This window comes from Musa acuminata, chromosome BXJ3-5 (genome assembly GCF_036884655.1).
Source record: "Musa acuminata AAA Group cultivar baxijiao chromosome BXJ3-5, Cavendish_Baxijiao_AAA, whole genome shotgun sequence".
In the NCBI taxonomy this organism is placed as follows: Eukaryota; Viridiplantae; Streptophyta; class Magnoliopsida; order Zingiberales; family Musaceae; genus Musa; species Musa acuminata.
In genome coordinates this window covers 7698181-7723324 of record NC_088353.1, presented here as the reverse complement: position 1 = coordinate 7723324, position 25144 = coordinate 7698181, and the positions used below count along the sequence as shown (strand labels likewise).

The window sequence follows — 25144 nt, the reverse complement described above, 5'->3', positions numbered from 1 at the left end:
GAATTTGATTAAAAAATACTCTTAATAAAATCATAAAAAAGATAATAATTATCTTCTGACTAGATTTGATTTAATTTTTTAGGATTAAATCGATTTTTTTTAGATGAACTAAGTTTTAACTATTTATTTTGATTTAATTAAACCCTTAATTACCTTTTAAAAATTTTAAATTATCCTCACCTCCACCTCCGTCTCCATTGCCACTATCTCCTACTCTTCCCACTCCGTCACCTCCTCCTTTTCAATGGTTTTCTTCTCCCCACTTCCCCCTTTAGCTTTCTCTTCTCCCACCCCATTTTTGTCTCCTCCTTCTCTCACTTAAACTCTATCACCTCCTCCCTCTCTCCCTTGAAGTCTTTCTTCACTTTTACCTTCTCCCACTCCTCCATCCCCCCTGTATCTCACCCCTCCCTCCTCTTCCTCCTCCCCCTTCTCTCACTTCCCTTATGCTTCCTCCTCATCCTCCATCGACTCCATCTCCGTCTCTTTCGTTACCTCCTCCCTCTTGGCTTTCTTCTCATCCACCTTCATCTTATCCCACTCCTTTATCCACCTCTCTCTCATCCTCTTTTTCCTTATATCTTTGCTCCATTTTTTCTTCTCTCCCTTCCTCTTTCGCCATCCCCTCATCATAATTTGTCTACAAAAGTCATTACACTCGAATTACACATATTTACATAATATATCAAAAATATATTATTTATATACAATAATTATCTTAAATTTATCACAAAATTAAAAATTTTGAGTTATACTAAAAAATATATTTATTTTTATATTAAAATATCTAGAAAAGCTTTTTGGCTCAAGTTATATACTATTATACTCATTAAAAATATATTAGTTTCTATATAAAATTATTTTACATTCATTATAGAACTAAAAAACTCGAGTTTTTCTCTAAAATATATTACTTTTATATAAAATTATCCTAAATTCATCATAAAAATATTCATAAAATCTTATCTTTTCTATTTTTATTTCCTATATTGACTTAGTTACACTCAAAATTAAAATAAGTTAAATTCAATTATGTAGCTTATTTTAATATTAATATTAATATTTTTTAGATATGTTAGGATAATTAATTATAAAAACTTCAAGAATTCTATTATAATTTGATTCTAACAAAAAATATTATTATTATTATTATTATTATTTTATAATAAATTTATATAAAAAATAATATATCTTAATAGGTTATATGAATGAGTGTAACTTGAATGTAACTCGATTATATAACCTAAGTGCAACTTGAATGTAGGGGATTTGACCCGATCTGATCCGAAGGGATTTGACTTGAATTGATCTGATCAGAACCAGCTCACAGACTTGAAATAACTCGATTTAAGAATATTTTTAGAATAAAAAAAAAACATCCCTTTCTAAAAATTAAATATAGGATGTCATTCGATAAAAACTTATTATTTGAAGATTTTTTTGATAAATTATCCAAAATAAAGAAAATTAAGAGAGAGAGAGAGAGAGAGAGAGAGATGGCCAGGTTCTTCCATTCACAAGAATTGACATCTTCTTTGTTCCCCGTGGGAGGCCAAGTAAAAGCAAGTGCGAGTCTACGTGAACAGGGGAACTCCATGTGCTTCTTTGACCCTCCCTTGTGTCAGATTTCCATGGAAATTATTCGACATGAAACAAGAAGACGAAATTGAGAAGCATGCATCACGTTATATTCCCATCATCTCCCAGCGGTGTGAAGAACCATGGCGATCACATCAGCCATGGCCGGCCACAGCACCGACTCGCATGATTGGAGGACGTTTGCGTCGCCGTCTCCGTGCCTTAATGCGCTAATGACTTGTCAATTCTCCAGTAAATTAGCATTCCCAGTGGCCACGAGGCCTCACCGTTCTCTCAGACTCGAAGAAGAAACAACTACCGATGAAGCACCCAAGGAGGTTAACTTTTTGATTCTTAACACTGCTCGTCAGATTTCTCTCTTAGTTTTGAAGTCTTCCTCCAATCCCTCGAAACTCCATGACAAGCACAGAACTGTGGCCAAGGAAGAAGATGGCCAAGCGGTTTTTCTTCAGAAGCAGCCATCACCATTGAGCTCATCCGAGAAGAAAACTTCCTTCTTTAGGGAAAAGGGAAAATGCTTATCATCTTCTTCATTTTTCAGTTTATAGTTTAGCCATTGTTTTTCTTTCTTATCAAAAAAGAATAAAGAAACACTAATCGTTCGAGCCGAAGAAATTTAGTAACATTATTCGTAAAATAAAGATTGTAAGTACCGACACCATGCGAGGTCATGTAACTTAGAACACTAAATGCTGCTGCTGCTGCTGCTGCTGCTGCATCCACAGTGCAGTAAGAAGGCACAAACAATGGGTTGGCTTCTATTTGGATCTCGGCGTCTTGTGTCGCATGGAATTCAGCTGGTTTGAACCCATCACAGTGCAGTGAGGAGGAGATGCACTGAGCAATTAGTGTGTGTGAGAGATCAGTGATTGATTGATTGATTGGTCCACACACACAATATGGATACAATGAGGTGAGTGTGGTGGTGCCACATGACAGCAACCGGTTCAATGAGACTTGCCACCTAACACACACACCTTCGTCGGCTACCCCTTAAAACAGCCCTTTTCCTTTCCCCCAAGATTTTAATTGACGCTCCAAATTCTCTTGAACGGATCATCCAATATTGTACGGCCTGAAACCTTCTTAGTTACTTCGTCTCTATTCGTTGGAAACTATTTCATGTGATGTGCTGTATATCAGCAGCCTGCAATAGTGGAGGAAAGCATTCTTCATGTCATGCGTTCTTTCTTACCACATGTATCCAAACTTTTTACCTACCCTCAGATGCGTGGGGCTTAAAATATGACATTTATATGTTTATAAAGGTGTGCATCAAGTAAATCGACAACTCCATGATATTGAGAGAGAGAGAGAGAGAGAGATGGGCGTACTAAAAATGTTAGTTTTGCAGAAGGAAGTGCCATTGGGAAGGGGAAACCCCATCGGGTGCGGCAAACGAGGCCTTAGTCTTCTTGCCCATGTGGACCTTCGACTCATGGCGTCGGCCACCATAAAACGCTCGAGGCCACGTGTGGCTGCTCATCACCCACCACGAGGTCTCTCACCCTGTTGGCATCGTCATCTCGTTCCCCCGTCCATAACTCACGGCGGGCGAGCTGTCGTTCTACGCACTGTCATCACGAGGGATTCGCTAATCCCTTCGCTCGTTCTTCTACCACCCTTCATCGACGTCCTAATTCCATTCATCCATCCAAAAACAAAAAAAACCAACTCAAAGAGACGATGACTGACTTGTCAAGATTAATAAATTAATCATTTCATGTATTGTAATAATAATAATATTATTATTTTTATGACCAATAAAACATGTCATTTATTTTATGTTATATTAGATTTTTCCCACTCTACCCAGAGAAGTACAAAATAAGCTGGCCTTCTCCGTCCTGCTGTCATCTGACTCTTTCCAAGTACAGGAGGAGTACCTTCTCTCGGCTGCTTCTCAGCATTGGATTGGTTCACTGCTTTATTGTTATGTTTTTCTTTCTTCTGGTACAAATAGTACAGAATTCCAGGGTGTTTCAGTCCCTACATCGAGATAAGAGTTTGAGCAATTTGAGAGTGGGACTCATCACAATCAAACTAAAGCCTGCGAGCAAACCTTGTGGTGAGCAGTGGTGGTGTCTTCGATCCCGTCAGTGGTGGGCTTATTATGCTGAAGCTCCAAAACAACAATCCACAAGATTGACGATGAGTTACGGCCATACATGATTGTGTAACTAAAGCCTGCAATTAACTCCCACATACCATTGTAATTAACCTGATCCGTGGGTTACACAACAATCCAAAAGATTGACTTTTGTTCATCAGAAAGGTGGCGTGAAGATGGAGACGTCTCTCGGTAATTTACTATAGAAAAATGACTCGAGCCACCTGAAGCTTTCCTCTCTCATCTTTCGACTTCTTAACTGCTTGTATCATGTATCATTATTCACTGCAATAGGATCAAAGAGAACAAAACCTGTACATTTATTGGTCAAAACATCAACGAAAGTGATAGGAGAAATATGATGCATCCATCAAGCCAATGACCAATCGTGCTTCCTTCAGAGATCAAAAATACATGATGAAGCAGCATCGTTATCGTTGGATGATTGATATGCTAATGCATCCTAAATATATGAAAGAGCAAAAACAAATCTCTTCGTATGAAGTGAAGCATCCTGATCATCTGAGTCAGGAAAACAAGGCATCCGAACAGGCAAACAAAATGAACACGGAAGTAGTTGCCAGTAAACATGAATGAGTAAAAAAAACCTGCATTTTGATACTGCTAACGACTGTCTTCAGCACAAAATATGAGATTCCGCTCAGCTGAATATTGATATTTGACAATGATGACAACCGCTCAACGATGCATCTGATATGCTAGCATATTGTTAAAGAATATTGTACATATAACTTGATCTTCCAAGTTTGTCGAGTGCCTTGCATTGACCTCCCTTTGAATATCTACTTTAAGCACTTGAAGCTGTACATTATTAACCCTAAGAGCTATCGAGTGGCTGATATGGTTATCAGTAGCAGACGACTAGACACACATGGATCCAAATGTTTGCTGACTCGAAGATCAAGGCCTTCTGGAGCCCATGATAGCACTCGCAACAGCAGAGCACCTTAATTAGGTCAAGGTAAACATGCTCAGAACATCATGGATGTAACAGGAAGGAAATTATATATCGATCTCATGGAACACTAGAAACAACTGCCCTTAAAAATCACAAAATTTCCAAACATTTGAATTTTATGTTATCAGTTGCACAGTAATCCTGCAAGAATATATCAAGTGATTCATGGACCAATGTACTCATAAAGTTACTCATTTTACTCGTCTCTTATCCTCTACAGGCAATTAATAGAACTTTTGCCAATGATATAAACCATTATGCCAATTATTGAAGTCTTAAACCAAAAACTGTAGATATATATACTTACTTACTAGAAAAATAGGCAGAGCTATAGCCATCCGATAAAGTGCTAATATGCCAGAGCAGTATGAATATAAGCTGCAGTATAAGGAAATCGTCCAGGAATGCAGTAACTTTCATAATAATCTAACGAGGAGGAGGCAAGGCTGGCTATCAAATGGCGTACCTGGACTTGTTGACCATCTGGATAGTTGGATCATGCCTGAGCCTTTGTGGATGGATTAGCATGAAAAGCAGATTGCCTCCTCGACCCTCCAAGTAAGTCCAGTGAAGATGTGGTTTCTCCACCAGACTCTCCTATACTCAGTTTGGACATACCCACAAGCTCATCAACATTTATGGGGTTCTTTGAATGTACTGCTGTTGGCTTAATAATTTCATGTGTCTGCTGCTCTGAAGCATCTGCTTTGTATCCCGACCAATAAGGGTATGAAAATTGTAGAAATGGTGAATAATAAGCTGGAAGTATCACAGGATAACTGCACTGTGGAGCTTCTGGCTGTGGGGCACCTGCTTCTCCGGTCATTGAGTCATTAGAGTCCATGGATTCACATTCCTCATTCAGAGTTGGAGGTATCAAAGGTAGATTCTTAATTTGTGTTTCTGAGTCTTTGAAATTCACTGGAAACTGCTCGAATTCAAGGGACTGACAAAAAAAAAAAATTCATAAGATGAATTTTAAGACGAATTATCCATGTTCTTCAAATGGATCTGTCCTTCCAAGCCTTGTCAAGAAATTCTATTTTCCTCAATTTCTTTATTAATAAAAAGTAGGTTACATTAGCCACTATATGAGACCACATTACCACAGTCCAGGAACTACATGTTTTAGTTAGAACAAAAACCTAAAAACTGAACTTTGGTTTACAGGCTTCCGTTGAACAGGTTGTTGGAGGCCGCTTAGGTGTAAAAAATTTCATCATCTTCTTTGGCATAAAGGTTTTATAAATCTCTTTCCTAAACAACTCTTAACATGGTGGTTCCACATATAGAGATTCACATATTCTTGTTTTTCTTTCAAAACCTTTAATCTCTATCCAGCTGAACATCTAGCTCAAATTCCAGAGGTACAGAAAAGATATTGCTACGTCTGTCAATCTTTGCTGTTTGTTGATAGGTTAGGTAAATACCCTCCCTCTCTGCATAAACTATTTCATTTTTGCCCAAAATTATGGAGGAAAGACAACAGTGGATGGTTCAATGATCTCTAGAATAAAAAGGCTACATCAATAATGAACCACATTGAAATAAAGCAGATTGTTGGCTGTCAGTAGCTGATAAATCAAAGAAAGGGGCAGTGTACTACCTTAAGTAATAAAGTTAGGTAAGAATATGTTGGTTGATATATAGTGAAGAACATGTCCAAATCCAATTGCATTATCATCATGTTGAATTATGCAAGTCTGAATCATGAACATAAACAATTGTCCATAAAAAGGCATTCAAACATCTTCTGATTATGGTGACCAGGCAAGCAAAAGAGGGAGAGAGAGAGAGAGAGAGAGAGAAAGAAACCTCATCAGGAACCATATCAAAGAGGCTTGATCTTCTCTTTCTTCTTGTCATATTGGCTTTACGAATAAAATACTTCTGTGCATGGCTGGCTACTTGAGTCGGTGTCCTTGATACCACATAGTTACGTGATATGCCACGCCAATCACCTTTGCCAAGCTTCTGCAAACCAAGTAAAAACATTCTATGCTCCTCTTCAGTCCATGGAGTACCTGCAAATATCAACAACAAAAACCCATAGAACCACCTTAAAACGAAATGCCACACCCGATGGTGATAACCACCAAACGAAATATAAAAAATACATGTGTCACCAAAACAAACTTTGAGATCTATATTCTAGTACAAGTGAGCAATCCTTTTATACATGAACATGTTCGATATTGTTGTTCTACTTCTGTTTAAATGCCTCTAGTATTTTCTTATTTTCAACTTCACTTTATTCTCTTTGTTTTTCACCATATATATATATATAGAACTTTGCTTCAACATTGCATTAGTGGAAGTGAAGTCTGCCGATGGCTTGATGGCGATCCCCTGAGGAACCCACAGCTTAGGGCTACATCGTGCGGTGCCAATGAATGAAGGTGAGGCAGAAGAGGCTGCTAATTTACATGAATTGCAATGGCATGTTGATGATGCAATGGCTCTTTTTCACCGCACCAACAAAGTTAACTTATCAGTTATCATTGTAAGCATCGCTTTTTTCTTCTCCTCTTCATTGTTTCGGATGACTTGTAGAATACATAGTTCTTGGTTCATCTCCATGCCTTCACTATTTCCCTAAGTACATATTCCCTTCTGCAAGTCTCCTTTTTGTCATTAGCATGCTCAGAAAGCTCAACTAAGGAAAAATATTTTTTTTCTTCTTGAACCTTAATTAATCCACAAAACCTATGCTCTTTGTTCCCAAGACTTCAAAATATCAGCACTTTATTTCAATTTCTTTATTTCTAAAATGAGTCAGACAAATCAGCCAAACCAAAATACAAAAACTGTCTCGTTCATTTGCTTATAATTGTACCTCTTCCTTCTAGTTTGGTTCCTGTCAAATTTTCAGCAGTTTGGCTCTTCTTCTTTGGCACAGAAAAAGCTACACAGACCCCTGAACTGATTGATGGCAAACCATATTTGGGTAATAAAAAGTCTGTTTAGCTAAAGCAAATGTTAGAACCTCTGGATACATCAGATTAGCAACTTCAGGGTATATGATATAGGTTGAAGTGACTTAAACAGTTCGTATCGCATTAACTGCACTGTAGGGCAGTATAGTCAAACAAAGAAAAAGAATTCATTTCGACAACCCCCTTCCTGTTAGCGCAACAGTACGTTGCTTGTTGAATTTCACTGATGTACATATAGTATAGGGATTCAGAACTTCTCTATTACTGATGCGCAGAATTCAATTTCATTTTCTTATTGAATCTCTCTCTTGTGCATATAATATATGATTTTAGTGTGCATAGCATATAAGATTTGAATGTCATCTATCTCTCGAACATATAACATAGGAATTTAATAATTTCTTATAAGGTATACAAATGGTTAAAGTTATATGTTCTGAGAGCCTCCTCCTAGAATCCATTTGTGGCGTTTCATAATTCACACTGACATGGTTAATGGCACTAGTTGAATCCAGAAGAAAAACATCCAACCCAATGCATTCCACAAAAGGAAGATGTGGGCAGTCTGCCAATAGTTTCTTTTTCATTCTTTCACTACTCAACTTCTCCGTACTGCTCTCAGGAACAAATGGATTGTTCTTCTATCATAACTAGTGCACAAAGACACCTACCGCATCATGAAAGCAGGTAAAGAAAATTTTTTTCCTCAAGAATGTCACTAAGTCGTAACAGAACAATTGCAGCCCTTATCAGTCCTAGATAAAGCCAAACTTAATCACTGCCGGATGCAATGCTAACATGCACTTGAACCTACAAGAATGACAACCGTGTAAGAAAACCTACAACATGGCATAAAAAGTGTGGATTCTACACGACATGAACACATGCCAAGTTCAGAAAGCAGGACAGACGGGTACGTCGCGCATTCCATTTCGATTCTACGAATTAGAACCAAATCCAGGTTTTTATTGTGCCTCTGCTAATCATTTCAATGAAAGGCGTAAGGAGCAAGTAAATCTTACAACTATCAGAGAAATTTATGTCAATATGACAGAGAATCTCCTTCTATGGCGATATGACAGAGAATCTCCTTCAGCTGAGAGGACAAATCTTTTACCAAAATCAAGAAACGACGCAAGCGAGAGTGACGAGAGATCAAGAGAGATTCACCCTTCTTTCGCTCGCGGCAGCTGGAAGACGACCCCTTGACGAAATCCTCCGACGCGTATCCGTCCGCCGCGGCGCCGCCTCCGGGCTCGGGCGACGCGCCGCCGCTGGATCCGGCAAGGAGGGAGAGGTTCCCCATGCTGGCGCTCTTCCGGACGGATCCATCGGTGAGCCGCACCCCGAAGAGCTTGACGCCACGGTTAGGGCACGTCCGGGAGTTGTGGCCATTGTGGCTGCAGTGGGAGCAGCGCCGCGTCATCTTCCCGGCGCCCGCCGTGTCCTCCTCCTCTGTCTTCGGAGCTCGATCTCCGAATCTCCCCGCCGATCCCGAGGAGGAAAATTAGGGTTGGAATTGGGAATTTAGAGCCACAGAACAGGGAGTAGTGGGATCGGGAGATCGCGAGGGAGGAGGAGCGCGAGTGGGTCACGGAAGAAGCAGCGAAGGGGGACAAGAAAATATTGGAAATGGGATAAAGAGCTAAAATACTTATATACTCGTTCCATTTTCACCCGCATTACTTCTCAACTTTTTCAGGTTGTGGTTAGAGAATCACTTGTGGCCCCCGCACCCAGGTGACACGCGTACATTAACCGGGTAGAAAACTTGTTTCCCCGATAATAAAGCGATATCAGCAGGCAGCACCACCCACGTGGCTCATACTGTCGCGTCCATATACCACCACTGCCCTGTGGACTTGCCCACGCACCATAGTCCCCGGATCGTACCCTCGTCATCACTGGATAAAATTACGCTAAAATGCGGGGCCCACAAGGAAGACACACGACTACGACGATCGGGGTACATCGTCTACGAGTAGGAAAAACGTCGATCCTTTATCCGCGTCTGCTTCCTACATTTGTTTCTTGACTGAAAAGTCAAACTACTATCTCAGAGGAATCACAAAACAGTATGAGTAGATAAAAGGATAAGCTTAATCACTGCTTCTAATCTCACTCAGAATACAGACAGGGGGAATTTTAATATATTTTATTTCAAAAAATATTCATTAACACCACAAAGAATAAAAATAAAAAAGAAAATAAAACTAGCATTAGTTAATTTGGGATAAAAGAGAAATTATATGGTGAATGCACAATTAGTAGATGTTCTATTTTGGCATATTGGATAGATTATAACACCAAAACCTTTTGAATGAGAATTTTACATATTTTAGGGTATCCTCCTTAGTGCAATACCATTGACGAGAATTTGATAAGTATTTAGTGCAATACCAATGGGTTGAGAAGGTGTTTAGGGGGGGAAAAAAGAGAAAATTAGAGAAGTATTTTACAATTAGATGTACAAAACATTTCTCAATTATTTAACACCGATTGAAATACAATACCATCTTCTTTTTTTTTGTTATAATATCACCTGAAATAGAATTAAAAGTCATTGTGGGCCTATTCTGGCCCAAATATTTTATTGACCGGTCCATGATCTGTTTAGCCCACTTAGGAATAATAATACATCTATAAGCTTTGGATTACTTGAGGGAGGTAAGAGAAGCAATCGTGTTTACGTAACGACATTTGGTGAGCATATTGGCAGAGTGTGAGCGAGGCTTATTCCTCCATCTCTTTTGTGTGGATCACAGTTCCATTTCTCTTGGTAATCATCGGCATGCAATTCCAAGAGGACACCAATCCTATGAAACAAGCAATGGATAACCAGTGGTGGAAGGAAAGTGAGGCGAGAGAGGAACTCAAGGCCACCACCTTAACACTGCATCAGCCATGGCCTTTCTCTGAAGCTCCTCTGTAATTCCTTTCTTTGTGCTGTGTTCTTCTCGTGACATGGTCGTAGCTACTTGTAGTCTTGCTCTTCGATTACCTCCCTTCTCTCTCAAGGCATGCTATGTTGACAATCCAAATGTCTTCATAAGACCAAATGAGAGCATGAGAACAGATGTGAGAGAGAGAGAGAGAGAGTAAAGTGCATCAAGGCATTTTTACAGTGGAAGAGACTGCCATTGCTTTTGCAAAAGAACAGCAGCAGCATCACTCCATCTTTTGCTTTCCTTCCCTCCTTTTGTTTCCTCAGGAAGTCTTGCAATTCACTCTCCCTCTTCCCTTATCTTCTCCCTCATCACTTGTCCCTGCACCCCAAAAAAGCCTATACGGAAGAGCGGAACAAGCACAGGATAGAGTGGAACAGGCGTTTCTTCTTGCGTCTGCATCCAATGGCTGACCCTAACTCTCCTCGCCACCTCTCCAAGCTTCCACCTCAAGCTCTGAGCACTCCAACGTCAATGACTCAGCACCTCTCACGAAAATTCAATTCCAGTTACCTTCACAAGGCCGTCTTCTTCTCCGTGATCATCGCACTCGTCTCCCTCTTCCCGTCCCGGGCGCCCGAGTTCGTGAACCAGAGCATCCTCTCGAGGACCTGGGAGCTCCTCCACCTTCTCTTCGTGGGGATCGCCATATCCTACGGCCTGTTCAGCCGCCGGAATGCTGACTTTGACGCGGGGAAGGAGACCGTGGTGAAGGCGGAGAACCACGATTCCTACTTGTCTCATGTGCTGCATGGTTCGTCGGTGTTCGACGACGATGAGTTCTACGGCATGCAAGAAATCCTCGGCGAGACCAAGACGCGGACTTGGAGTTCGCAGTACCGCCGAAATGAGCCGGTGGTTGTCATCGCAAATGAAAGCACCGAGAGCAGCCATGCCACCGGCAGGCCGCTCTTCTTGCCGGTGCGGAGCTTGAAGTCGCACATCCAGGACGACATGGATGCTCCCTCTGTGTCAATCGATGGGACCGACGAAACCGTGGAGGCTGGCGAGGGTGGCGTCGTTCCCTCGCCCGTTTCATGGAGATCGAGCTCGGGAAGGATGGAGATGATGGATGAACCGGGGTCTAGCACAGGTATGGTCGTCCCACCTTGTTCCTCTTCGTCTCTGCCACCTCCATACTTGGACGACCATCCAAATCTTTCCAAGACTCCATCTTTCCGATCGTCCAAGACCCCCTCGCCGAATAGGTCCTCTCTTTCGCCGCAACTGAGGGCCAAAAGCGGTGAGGAAATGAGGAACACGATGGCCTTCTACAAGTTCTCTCCGCCCCCTCCACCCCCACCCCCACCCCCACCGCCATTTACCAGCCATGGATGTCCATCCACTGCACACAAAGAGATCATAAGAAAGACCTTCAAAGATGAACTGGAGGACTTGAGCAGGAGGGTGAGGACAGGTGGCCAAGCAAGCACCGACATCGTCTTCGATCTCTTCGAGTCAGCAACAAAACCAAAGAACAGCGTCGACGGCTCTTCTGTTGGAAGATGTTTGAGAACGACGGTAGATCCTGCAACAAAGATAGACTCGGATCAGTTTTTAGGCCACGAAGCTGAGAAAGTGGTGGTTCCTCCTGCTGATTCTGCTGCTGCTGCTGCTGAGTCATCTGCCAAGGAACATGCCTTCAGCTCGGCAGCACAACCGAGAGGAGCAAATGAGAACGAAGTGGACAAGAAGGCGGATGAGTTCATAGCCAAGTTCAGAAAGCAGATCACACTTCAGAGATCTGAATCAGCTCAGCTGGCGGCAGCCAAGTGTTGACAGAACAATGGGGTCATCGGACTCGACTTTGTTTGCTTATGCCTGTCATTAATTATACCTCTTTGTTTCATGTTCTCCTTATTTTGTTTCGCTTTTTCCTCTTATTTTCCATCAAGAATTTGGGAGCATCTGTCATTCATCATTACTAATATGAAGACTCAGAAATCAATGTGCAGCAGCTCTTCACTCTTCCCAAGCCATTGTTCTGCTGCCTCCATGATTGTTGTAGCTGATGAGAGTGGAGGATGCTCGAATACTTGGCTTGTTATTCTACCATAATTGGTTTATGAGAAAACAATTAAAACACTAGAAAATTGTAGCATAATTGTGGTAGTTTCTTCTTGGGATGTTTGATTTCGACAAATAGTATCTGCACATCGATAGCTTTCCTCCTCCCAAAACGTAGGGGGTCCAGCCCATACGTGGGCTTGGACAAATTTGGGCCATCAGCCCAAATCAAAGAAATCAAGAGAGAAAGGGTAAAATTGAGTGAGAGAGCGTGTACAGTGAGCGTGCAGAGAAAAGAGGAGAGAGAAACAAGGAGAGAAAGATTATGTTTCTGAGTTTTCTGCTTGACGATCTGTGGCCAAACGTTGTCAGTTTCGGCCCAAATTTTATGTGGAGAATCCTTGCAGCAAACTCTACAATCCTAACGGTGTTGATCTACAGTTTACCCTCTCTAAGGTACTTTCCTACGATATCCACTCCGTGAGACCTAGAATTCTCTTTTGAGGAGATCTATCCTATGTGATGAAGATATGCTATTCTTGAGCCAAGATCTATGATCTTGATGTTATTCTGATCCTCTAGTTATTCTAGAGAAGACCTACCGTAAACTTGTTATCATTATTATTGATAGTGGAAGTTTGAGGTAGACTGCAGTCCCGTGGTTTTTCCCACATTGGGTTTTTCACGTTAAAAAGATTTGGTCTCACTGTGTGATTGATTTATTGCTCTATTGTTTATGTTGTGCTGATTGATATTAGCATTTTGATATCAAGTTGGTATTTTGATGAGGAACTTATTTTGATACACAAAGAGGGAAAAGAATTATTCCGCATTAACAGGTTTCTTCCCAACAAGTGGTATCAGAGCATCAGGTTGTTTGGTGCTAGTTTTCTTGTGTGATTGAAATGGAGTCAGAAGGTATGATTAAATTGAACTCATCAAATTATTCCACTTGAGGCGTCTGATGGAAGAATTGCTCTATTGCAAAGATTTATATAAGCCTATCAAGGTTAAAGATAAACCTTCTACTATGGACGATGAAGAATGGAAAGTTCAACATAGAAAAGCTATTGCCTATATTAGAAGATGGATGAATATAAACTTGCATGAGCATATTTCAGATGAAATCAGAGCTGATGTTGTTTGGCAAAGGTTAGAAAATCTCTTTGCGAAAAAGATAGTGGGAAATAGAATTTCTCTCCTCAGAAGGCTTGTAAATTTGAAGTATAAAGATGGTGGTGGTAACATTGTTGAGCACATAAGCCTATTTCAGAGTCTTGCAAACAAGTTGGTTGCTATGAAAATGAATATAGATGATGAGATGCAGGGATTATTACTTCTCAGCTCTTTACCAGAAAGTTGGGAAACGTATGTGGTGACTATTTGTAACTCCACGCCAGAGGGGACTCTAACCATAGATATGGTTAAAGATAGTTTGCTAAATGAAGATGCAAGAAGGAAAGAACAGGGTGAATCTTCTTCTGGTGCATTTGTTACTGAAAAACAAGAAAGACGTGGAAGAAGTCATAGCAGAAATCAATATGGTTATAGAGGAAGATCCAAGTCTAGAAGAGATATCAAATGTTTTCACTATAATAGGTCAGGTCACATGAAGAAAGAGTGTAGGTTTTGGAAGCGAGAACAGAATGAAATGAAGAAAAATGAAAAAGAGACCAATACAGTTGCTGCTGAAGGTAATATCACTATTGTTTGTGATGAAGGTTGTGTCAGTCTTATAGCTCAGGACAGTAACTGGGTAATTGACTCTGGTGCTTCATTTCATGTTACTTCTAATGGTGATTTCTTTAGATCTTACACTGTTGGTGATTTTGGTAATGTTAGAATGGGAAACAATGGTACATCTAAGATTGTGGGTATTGGAGATATTTGCTTGGAGACCAGTATTGGGAGCAAATTAATACTCAAAGATGTAAGGCATGTTCCAGATATTCGTCTTAACTTGATATCTACAGGTAGACTTGATGATGAGGGCTTTGCACATTATTTTGGTGAAAGTAAATGGAAACTCACTAAAGATTCTCTAATTGTGGCAAAAGGAAAGAAGATTAACTCTTTTTATGTCATGGAAGCTAAGCTACACAAAGGAGAGATTAATGCAATTCGAAAAGGTGAAAGTATAGATCTTTGGCATAAGAGGCTTGGACATATCAGCGAGAAGGGACTTCAAACTCTTGCTAGAAAGCAGTTCTTACCAGAGTTGCAAGGTACATCTCTTAAATCTTGTGATCATTGCTTAGCTGGAAAAACACATAGAGTTGCATTTCAGACATATCCATCATCTAGAAGATCTGATGTTATTGATTTAGTTCATACTGATGTTTGTACTATGCAAACTAGAACTCTTGGAGGTGCTCTTTATTTTGTTACTTTTATTGATGACCATTCTAGAAAAGTTTGGGCTTTTGCTTTGAAATCTAAAGACCAGGTACTCGATGCTTTCAAGGAGTTTCATGTCAATGTTGAAAGAGAAACTGATAGAAAGCTAAAGTGTGTTCGATCAGATAATGGTGGCGAGTACAAGGGTCCTTTTGAGAATTATTGCAGGTTCCATGGTATCAGGCTTGAGAAAACAGTTCCTAAAACTCCTCAGCAGAACGGTGTGGCAGAAAGGATGAACAGAACCATTGAAGAAAGGATTAGGTGTATGCTTTCTCATGCCAAGTTACCGAAGTCATTTTGGGGGGAGGCTATGAGAACTACAGTTGACCTGATAAATCTTTCTCCATCAGTTCCTCTGCAAGGTGATGTTCCAGAGAGAATATGGAGAGGAAAATATATATCTTATAATCATTTGAGAGTCTTTGGGTGTAAAGCATTTGTTCATATTCCCAAAGATGAGAGGTCCAAGCTTGATAATAAGGCAAAAGCATGTATCTTCTTAGGATATGGTCATGAAGAGTTTGAGTACAGATTATGGGATCCAGTGAACAAGAAGATTATTAGAAGCAGAGATGTTGTGTTTCTTGAAGACCAATTGTTTGATGATGGTGATAATGTTGAGAAGCCAGAAACCTCTATTTATATTCCTTGGAGTTTTGGTCCAGTTCCTTCACCTGTAGTTCATGATGATCATGGGGGAGATGAACAAGAAGATTGTGGTGAGAATACTAGTGATGATACACCTACAGTTGATGATTCTGAACCAACCGAACAACTACCTCCACCACTAGTTGAGATTTCATTGAGAAGATCTACTAGAGAGCGACAACCCTCTACCAGATATCCTCCACATGAGTATGTTATGCTTACTGACGGGGGAGAGCCAGAAACTTACCAAGAAGCTATTCTACATGAGAATAAGAGTGAGTGGGTTAAAGCCATGCAAGAAGAGATGAGATCCTTGCTTGAGAACCACACCTATGACTTGGTAAAGCTACCGAAAGAGAAGAAAGCTCTCAAGAATAAGTGGGTTTATAAATTGAAGACTGAAAATAATAGCTCACAACAAATATACAAGGCACGACTAGTTGTGAAAGGATTCAGTCAGAAGAAAGGTATTGACTTTAAAAAAATATTTTCTCCAGTTGTAAAAATGTCCTCTATCCGAGTTGTTCTTGGTTTGGCTGCCCGCTTGAATTTAGAAGTTGAGCAACTTGATGTAAAAACAACATTTCTTCATGGTGACTTAGAAGAAGAAATTTACATGGAGCAACCAGAAGGTTTCAAAGTCAAGGGAAAAGAAAATCTGGTATGTAAGCTTAGGAAAAGCTTATATGGACTCAAACAGGCACCTAGACAGTGGTACAAGAAGTTTGATTCCTTTATGATGAGCCAATGGTATGATAGAACCACATCTGATCATTGTGTGTTTATGAAGAAATTTTCAGATGATGATTTTATTATTTTACTGCTATATGTTGATGATATGCTGATTGTTGGCCATGATGTTGGAAAAATTGGAAAGCTTAAAAGAGAGCTAAGTAAGTCTTTTGCCATGAAAGACTTAGGATCGGTGAAACAAATACTTGGCATGAAGATTCTTCGTGATAGGAAGAAAATGAAGATTTGGCTATCTCAGGAGACTTACATTGAAAAGGTTCTTGAAAGATTCAATATGAGTAAAGCCAAAGCAGTTTGTTCTCCACTTGCAGGTCATTTCAAACTGAGTTCGAAACAATGTCCTACAAGTGAGAAAGAAAAAGAAGAAATGTCCAAAGTGCCTTACTCATCTGCAGTAGGCAGTTTGATGTATGCTATGGTTTGTACTAGGCCAGATATAGCTCATGCAGTTGGAGTTGTCAGCCGATTTCTCTCTAATCCTGGAAAGGAACATTGGGCAGCAGTGAAATGAATATTAAGATATCTAAGAGGTACTTCTAGGTTGTGTTTATGTTTTGGCAGTGATGAACCTGTGTTAGAAGGCTACACAAATGCAGACATGGCAGGCGATACTGATTCCAGGAAGTCCACTTCAGGATTCTTGATGACATTTGCAGGAGGAGCAGTCTCTTGGCAGTCTAAGTTACAGAAGTGTGTTGCTCTATCAACCACAGAAGCAGAATACATAGCAATTACTGAAGCCTGTAAGGAAACTTTATGGATGAAAAAGTTTCTACAGGAATTGGGCTTAAAACAGGAAGTATATACTGTTTACTGTGACAGTCAAAGCGTCATTCACCTCTCCAAGAATTCAACATACCATTCTAGATCCAAGCATATTGATGTGAGATATTACTGGATTCGTGATGTGCTTGAGATGAAAGAATTACAGTTGGAAAAGGTGCATACCAATGATAATGGTTCAGATATGTTGACAAAGTCTTTGCCTAAGGAGAAGCTTGAAGCATGTAGGCGAAGAGCGGGCTTAGTACAGCCCACCATATGAGCTGGAGGGGGAGAATTGTTGGGTCCAGCCCATACGTGGGCTTGGACAAATTTGGGCCATCAGCTCAAATCAAAGAAATCAAGAGAGAAAGGGCAAAATTGAGTGACAGTGCAGCGTGCAGTGAGCGTGCAGCGTGCACAGGCAGCGTGCACAGTGAACGTGCACAGTTAGCGTGCAGAGAAAAGAGGAGAGAGAAATAGAGAGAGAAAGATTAGGTTTCTGAGTTTTCTGCTTGACGATATGTGGCCAAACGTTGTCAGTTTCGGCCCAAATTTTATGTGGAGAATCCTTGCAGCAAACTCTACAATCCTAACGGTGTTGATCTACAGTTTACCCTCTCTAAGGTACTTTCCTACGATATCCACTCCGTGAGACCTAAAATTCTCTTTTGAGGAGATCCATCATATGTGACGAAGATATGCTATTCTTGAGCCAAGATCTATGATCTTGATGTTATTCTGATCATCTAGTTATTCTAGAGAAGACCTACTGTAAACCTGTTATCATTATTATTGATAGTGGAAGTTTGAGGTGGACTGCGGTCCCGTGGTTTTTCCCATATTGGGTTTTACACGTTAAAAAAATTTGGTCTCACTGTGTGATTGATTTATTGCTCTATTGTTTATGTTGTGCTAATTGATATTAGCATTTTGATATCAAGTTGATATTTTGATGATGAACCTATTTTGATACACAAAGAGGGAAAAGAATTATTCCGCATTAACATGTTTCTTCGCGACAATCATCAAATAGTATCTACCGTCAACCATGCTTGCTTTTGAATCGTCATCAGGCTCGAGTTCCTCATGTGGAATTTCGAGAAATAATCTCGTATAATGCGAAAAAGGTCTTCCTGCTGAAACAAAACCCCTGCCTGCGACCTCAACAAAATGCCCCGTGGAACGAAAGGCTTCTTTGTCTCTGTTGCATCTCTGCAGCCCATCTGAACCCTTCCCAAGAATTCAAACCATCATAATCATTCTCACAAAGCCATAATAGATTATAATAAAATGAAATAAATTATCTAATATATATTATAAAAATAAAAATATATTGTATTTTTTTTTTAGTAAAATCAGTGTTTATTTTGTTACCGATACACAAACAATTTGAATAGAATCTCTAGAATTAATTATCAACAAATTGGCATATCTATTAGGGCTAATTACATATTATTCCTATAATTAATTATCTTTAACATCTTAATTTTTATATTTTAAAATTTATTATTGAATCTTTATACTAATAAAAGTGAAACATTTAATCATATCGATTATGCTAATGAAAATATCATAGAATTTATCACTATGTCTGATTTTATCAAATTTTGATTTATTATTGAACGTGTGTGATGTTTTCGTCAATAGAATTAACTACATAAGAAAAAATAGAGTTAAATATTTAATTTTCGTAAATAGTATAGAGATTCTAATATAATTAATTTTTAAAAGTATAATTAATAGAGATTCTATTAATTTATATATATATATATATATATATCTTTATATTTACATGAGTTTAATTTTTAAAAAAAAGTATAAAATATCTTTGATAAGATTCAATGATACTGATCTAAATGTCTTTCTTATATGTAGATCAGTATAGTTGAATCACTGTTTACAGTAATAAGAAGTAATAATTTAGAATCAAATCATGAAGCCATTGACATTCCAAAACAATAAAACAAAAATATTTTTGTTTGTTTGTTTTGGGGGCTGCGATCTGTAGTGGGCGTGAGAGAATAAAGGATTCACCACCTCGTTTGAAGTGGGTGATCTCGAACTCCGCACTGCGTTCAATTCCTCACACAGGCTTCACTTGCTCCGGTTCCATTACCTTGACGTTTCCCTCCCCCACCGCCACCCCTTTCGCTTCATCATGCCAAAAGCTGCAAGCCGTCGTCTTTCCCATGGCTCTGTCCCCCACGAGCTCACTAAAGAAAATAAAAGAGTCGGACCTTCTCTTCCTCTTCCGCTTCTTCACCCTCTTCTTCCGTGTCGAGCTTCCTTTGCCATGGACGATGACCCGGAAACCACTGAGACACGCGTGAACACACATAGAAGAAGTAACTGCAGTGGTTTTTCTTGGCTGCAAAGCAAAACCAAGGAACAGTAGCTAACCGAAGTTAGGTGATGACTTTGCCAGAGCATCAAGGTTGTAGAACCACACAGATTACAGCATTCTAGAGCACTTTTGACATCATTCGAAGTGGTAATGAACTATCTGCCACATCAACAAGACTGTAATGGAGATTTCTTCCGCATAGAAAAGCCAATCTCTACCTACAGATTTCATGCAGAAAGTTTGGGCAGGTCAGCTGAGGTGATTATACAAACGATTTACCCATTTGTGATGACAGACAACCAAAGAAATGACTTGGAAGGAATCCCATGGCCATACTCTATTCCGCATGCCAATTCCTTCTTGTCCATTTCTTGTTTCGGATATCTTATTAAATCCTAAGGAGATGGGCGTTGTCTTGTTCATGTCATGTGCTAACCCTAAACTGATTCCTGTGCTTGAGGAGTGGAGTGGAATACCACCATCTTCCTGCACGTCACATTGTACTGTCATGGAAAATTATGGATTGGTGGGATTGGAATGTGAAGACTAGACAGAAGAAAAGGAGTCTACAGATTGGATTATTATTTTAGTCGAAGGATTATGCTGTGTTAGTCCACCTCGCATTAGAAAATTTTACTCTCTCACCTGCACACTGATTCATATGATTGTGGCAAGCAGTGTGACACCAATCTAATTGACGCAGATAACATAATTCCACCTTATTCCATGAAATAGTTGCTACATGTGCCATTTCTTAGACTAAAACAAAGGCATTTTGCATGGCGGATCAGATCAGTGTTGACATGGTATAAACAGCCATGTTAAGCAACAACAGTACCGAGTGAGATTTCATCCCTTCCCTCCCTCGTTAGGTGGAATACTGAAATCATCTCAACTGCTACTCTCTCTCTCTCGCAGACACATAACAATAGTTGATGATGATGCATAAACTAATAGAGGTGATGTTACAGAGTGGAGTGAGATCACTGTAACGCAGGACAAGGTCGACCTTCTACAAACGAGAATACAAATTGAAAGGAAGAGATGTGTTCAGTCACTGGAGAAACAGTCGAGGAGGAGGACACGGCTATCTGCAGTAACAAGGAGCAAAACAACACCTTACACCAGGAAAGCCTGCACACCATCCAAAGCTTCTCATCACAAAATCCAACCCAACACCAACACTTGCATTGCGAAATTACATACTACACCTTCAAGCAAACCCAGCAATAAAAACCACCTCTTCCTCCTCCCACCCCTCAAAAATACCCCATCCACACTAAGGCTTCTCTCCACTCTCGGTTGGTTGGCTTTATTTCTTCTGTGTTTGGCCGTCGCTGTCATGGCGACGGGGTGGGTTAAGTCGCTGCACTGCAAGTCCAACGCCGTGGACGACGTCGTCTACCCCCGGACGCCGTCTTCGTCTTCTGCTAAGAAGCCGCTGCTTTCCTCCGTCTACTGCGGCCACACCTCCCACGCCGTTAAGGACGTCTTCCCTTTTCCTAAATGCCCCTCCTCCTCCTCGCTCCCTAAGAAGCGCCGGCCTAAGACGGGGCGCAAGCCCAAACCGGGGCTTGCTCACCCAGCCGCCTCGCCCGCGGCGGGGCTCGTCGGGCCCGCCCGCTCAGACCCCTTCCCGACACTGGCGGAGCTGCCCGCCGGCCACTCCTCGCGACGGGTGGTGGAGATCATCTTCAGCTCGAGCTGGTCCTCCTCCTCGTCCGGTGCCGCCGCCGCGTTCCCGGGCGAGATCGAGATGCTGTTCCGGGTCCACAACCCGGTGCGGACGGTGGCCCGTTTCGAGGAGCACCGGGCGGCCGTCCGCGCGGGGGCCTCCCGGTCCGACGACGCCCGGTGCGCCGCCGACGGCAATGAGATGATGCGGTTCCACTGCGGGGTCGGCGGGGGAGTCGTGTACGACGCCGGGGTGGCGTGCAGCGTGATGCGGTCAGCGGGGAAGAAGCTGGTGGGCGTCCGGACCTTCGCGGGGAGCGGCGGCGCGCACGCTAGCGGGGGCGGCGGGGCGGGGCGGAGGGCGATGCTGGTGTGCCGAGTCATCGCGGGCCGGGTCAGGGCCGAGTCAGACACCGAGTCACAGGTCGAGTCGGTGAGCCTAGGGGACGGGGAGCTCGTGGTATTCGATCCCATGGCGGTGCTCCCTTGTTTCCTCATCATCTACAAGCTCTAAGCTCACAGCAACCATTCCTCTTTCTTTGTCCTCAAAAAGTTTCTTCTTTTCTTGTGGCGATTCTCCAACTCGGGTTACCGAGTCGGCGGTCCCAACTGACCAAAGCGTGTTTGGTGGTGTAAAAGCTTCTCCTTTCCCGTTCCAATGGGTATAGAATTAACCTTTCTTCCTCTACCTTCTGTTGTCTTCTACATTTGTCTGCTTGTTCTGGGTTTCCTTGTCCTTGTTGTATGAAACGTGTCGCCTTTTTGTTGGATTTATTTGGTGTGATACAAAGCATTAAAACGTGTATGGGCAAATGGTGGGAGTGTTCTTTGTCTTCATAGGGAGAGATCAAATCCAGGAGAAAGAAGGATCCAAGGTCCACTGGTAGCCATCGGTGCTTGCAACATCCATTCATTCTCTTATTCATCTTGTGGTACAGGCACCATGCAGTGGTATCGCTGTGATGAATAGATCACCATCTTGAAGAACGACTTTGACACTGGCCTCAGATCTCAGTACTGAAGCTGGTAGTTCCTTTCGATTAACATTGGTCCGTCAGATGCATTCTTGGTTTGGTTACTACTAAGATTCCCTTGATGGCAAACAACTCAATCAGTAGTTCATAGCCTGTATCTGTGCCAGAGCAGGATGGGTCAAGGTTGAAGTGCTAAAGAAATTCTAGTTAGGGAACACCAGTTGGAAGCTAAGCAAGTTTGTCACACACAGTTTTGGAACAGAGGTACCTGACAAGTCATTGGGCATAAAACCTTTGCTCTTCCTTGTCCACAGTAAGCTAGATTGATGATTGATGCAATCCAAGAACATCCATTCTGTGAAATGGAGACACCTGATTCAGCTTGAGGACAAATGCAGAATGCATCGAGGAGAATTAGGTAATGACTTGGAACTGCATCAAAGCACCATGTTGGTGCCTCCGATTTCCAACATTGTTTACTCCTGAGCTGCTCTAAGATTTGTACGCAATCTCTGCCTTCTTTTTATCTAATCTTCTCCTTTAAGCCAGAGTTTTGTCCTTGACCAAAGTCTTTCTGGGTTTGCCTCATTTCTAGCTCTTCTGACCTGAAACAAATCACCGTCAAAACAACTCTTATGATCTCTGCTGTAGCAAGGGAGACATTGACAGTAAACATGTCATAGGAACTCGAAAAAAAAAAAGGGGGTCATAAGACGACATTGACAATAAACTGTATTCTTTAAGATACAGGCTCTCCCATTAACCACTTGATATTATAAACTAATTGCAATATTCAACAAGAGCTGCGCTAAGAACTTTGATTCCTAAGAGAGTAAAATACCTGAAACATACTGCAACTGCAAAACAAGCAGCAACCAAAGGAAAAAAAAAAAGTGCTTTTCTTGTTGTAGGCTGCTAAAAAAGAGCACAATGGAAAAAGAAGCTTTCAATGCATCAGCAGGGACTTCTGTCCATCCAATTATGAAGTCAAAGATCAGACACAAGAAAAAGAAATACTTCCTCATTATTTTCTTCTTTGAAGGAAATAGCTGAATCCTTTGAACCTGTCAAGCACATGCTCTACGATGGACTCAACAACAAGATCTACAACAGTATCTGAGATATGAATGATGGGCTGAGGCTTGAGAAATTTATCAACCAGGCTCTCTCTTTACTGCTAGTCACTGTTGGAGACCTATTACTTTGCTAATTCATTTATGTTCATGTTATTTATTAGGTGAGCATTTGGGTCTCACCAACCACTGCTTTTGCTGTCCAACATTCAACCATTCACCTCTGAATCCAACTTCTGACCCATTTATTTGAGGCAGGCTGCCTACAATGCTCAAACCGTCTTTTTCTTGGGTAGATGGAGTACTTGAGTAGCCAAAAATTTCCATAAAACAACTTGTAGGTTTGGTGTATAGAGTTTGCTTCTGTGCATCCAGATATCAACATGTAGGATTTCCTCAAATGTTCCCGAAATCCATGTGAGGCAGGCTAGTATTTTTCCTTTGCAATCCAAAGTTAATATCTGGATGAGAACTCTTCAATATCACTTCAGTACTTTGAAATTCAATGCTTGTTCATTCAACAAGCAACTACACTGTTTACCCTTTGTAAAAGGAAAACATTAAGATATCTACAGTCAGTGCACTGGGACATTAAATGAGCATAATCATGTCTCCCATGTTGACAGTAAAAAGTTTCCAGGAACAGTCTTTTGCGCTTTTGAAATCATTGCCTCTGCTGAGTTCTTTCTCTTCTGACTGGCGGAATTTGAGCTAGAGCACATTGCCATCGAATTTTCAGCACCAGAGTTCATCTTGATGATATTTTATTCAGGGTCCAGATGTTCTTCAGCTAGGCTGGAGAACATCAAGAAAACAAATTTTTATACGATGAAGATTTCAAATCTCAATATCTGATAAGTAAGATACATCATTAATGTTTTAGTTACATAAATTTATAAATTAAAATTTTACACTTTAAATCTAGTATAAATAAGTTAGATATATCGTATATTAATGAACTATTACTCAATTGATTCCAGAAACACTTGAGATTTATTTGTATGACTTATTTAGGGAAGGGATTGGTGAATTGGTGATATCCAACCATCAAATAGCCCTTCTCACCCTTAACTGGACTCGATCAATGATATTTGCAAGTTGTCTTCAGTAACTTTGTTGATTTGACATCTAGTAATGAACTCAACTAGATGTGAAACACCACATGGTCAGTCACCTCATGTTAATAAGAGACGCCACCTTTGATCCATACTTGTCCTATATTGTTGATTTAGTTGGAGATATGTAAGATGGTGACTATCTGTTCATGACTAATGAAGTTATCTGCAGATTTGCATACTGTCTGCAAATCCAAAAACTTGATCCATGTTCCAAACATCTCATGCAAGAGATGCGTGCAGCCTTTCACTAAATGTGCTTTTAAAGACATGTCAGAAGAGAAGGCATGACTACACCAACAATGAATTCGGGTGTAGTTCCAGGAGCTTAAGTGCTGGCGTTGTCAATCCTAAGGAATTGGTATGAGATATCTGTGCAGGCCAATGACACAAAGATACATGTATGAATTTTCAGCTATTCATGATTGTCATATTGTATACTATGATGGATTGGATGTCTGCAAAGAGATTAACGAACTAATTGGACTTCCTGTACAGGATTTGGAATTAAATGTAAAAAGCATGAAAAAGGTGTGCTTAAGTCTCTTAGCCCCTGTTCAACCCTCAATATAATAAAGGGAAGAAATAAGTCCCTATTCTTTGCTCAAATAAATCACAGGTTGTAGATACAACTGTTTTAATCCTTGATTTTTCATATCATGGATTAAGCAGGGTTCTTCTACATGACAGACTGCTATTTTAACTGCAACTTAGGGTAAAATTTCATGTCCTACTTGCATGACCTTAAAAATATCAAAATAGTTCCACTTCACGTAATAGCTAACATTGTAAATAGAAAAATATGATCAGAATATCCCAATA

The 25144-nt window shown here is 40.7% G+C and overlaps 3 protein-coding genes across 7 annotated transcripts; 2 read left to right on the top strand and 1 right to left on the bottom strand.

Moving 5' to 3' along the window:
• Positions 1 to 3290: 3290 nt before the first annotated feature.
• LOC135583668 (transcription factor MYBS3-like) lies at positions 3291 to 9236 on the bottom strand. 5 transcript variants are annotated; one of them, XR_010496709.1, is made up of 6 exons: positions 8795 to 9236; positions 6504 to 6712; positions 5155 to 5634; positions 3808 to 4021; positions 3662 to 3715; positions 3291 to 3588 (listed from the first exon to the last, which is right to left on the bottom strand). XR_010496709.1 is itself a non-coding variant. In XM_065152102.1 (4 exons), the coding sequence occupies exons 1-3, from the start codon at positions 9048 to 9050 to the stop codon at positions 5185 to 5187; spliced, it is 915 nt and encodes a 304-aa protein (XP_065008174.1). In that variant the 5' UTR covers positions 9051 to 9236; the 3' UTR covers positions 4300 to 4676; positions 5155 to 5184. The 5 variants fall into 5 exon arrangements, 3 of the variants coding, with proteins under 3 accessions (XP_065008174.1, XP_065008175.1, XP_065008176.1); XR_010496708.1 differs by having other exon boundaries at positions 3808 to 3994; XM_065152102.1 differs by lacking the exons at positions 3291 to 3588; positions 3662 to 3715; positions 3808 to 4021 and adding an exon at positions 4300 to 4676.
• A 1567-nt stretch (positions 9237 to 10803) lies between these two features.
• LOC103985009 (uncharacterized) lies at positions 10804 to 12539 on the top strand. Its single transcript, XM_009402616.3, has one exon. It carries the CDS (start codon positions 10975 to 10977, stop codon positions 12346 to 12348), a length of 1374 nt encoding a protein of 457 aa, XP_009400891.2. The 5' UTR covers positions 10804 to 10974; the 3' UTR covers positions 12349 to 12539.
• An 8032-nt stretch (positions 12540 to 20571) lies between these two features.
• Positions 20572 to 21848, top strand: LOC103985008 (uncharacterized). The gene has a single exon (XM_009402615.3). The coding sequence runs from the start codon at positions 20829 to 20831 to the stop codon at positions 21672 to 21674; it is 846 nt and encodes a 281-aa protein (XP_009400890.2). The 5' UTR covers positions 20572 to 20828; the 3' UTR covers positions 21675 to 21848.
• Positions 21849 to 25144: the final 3296 nt, after the last annotated feature.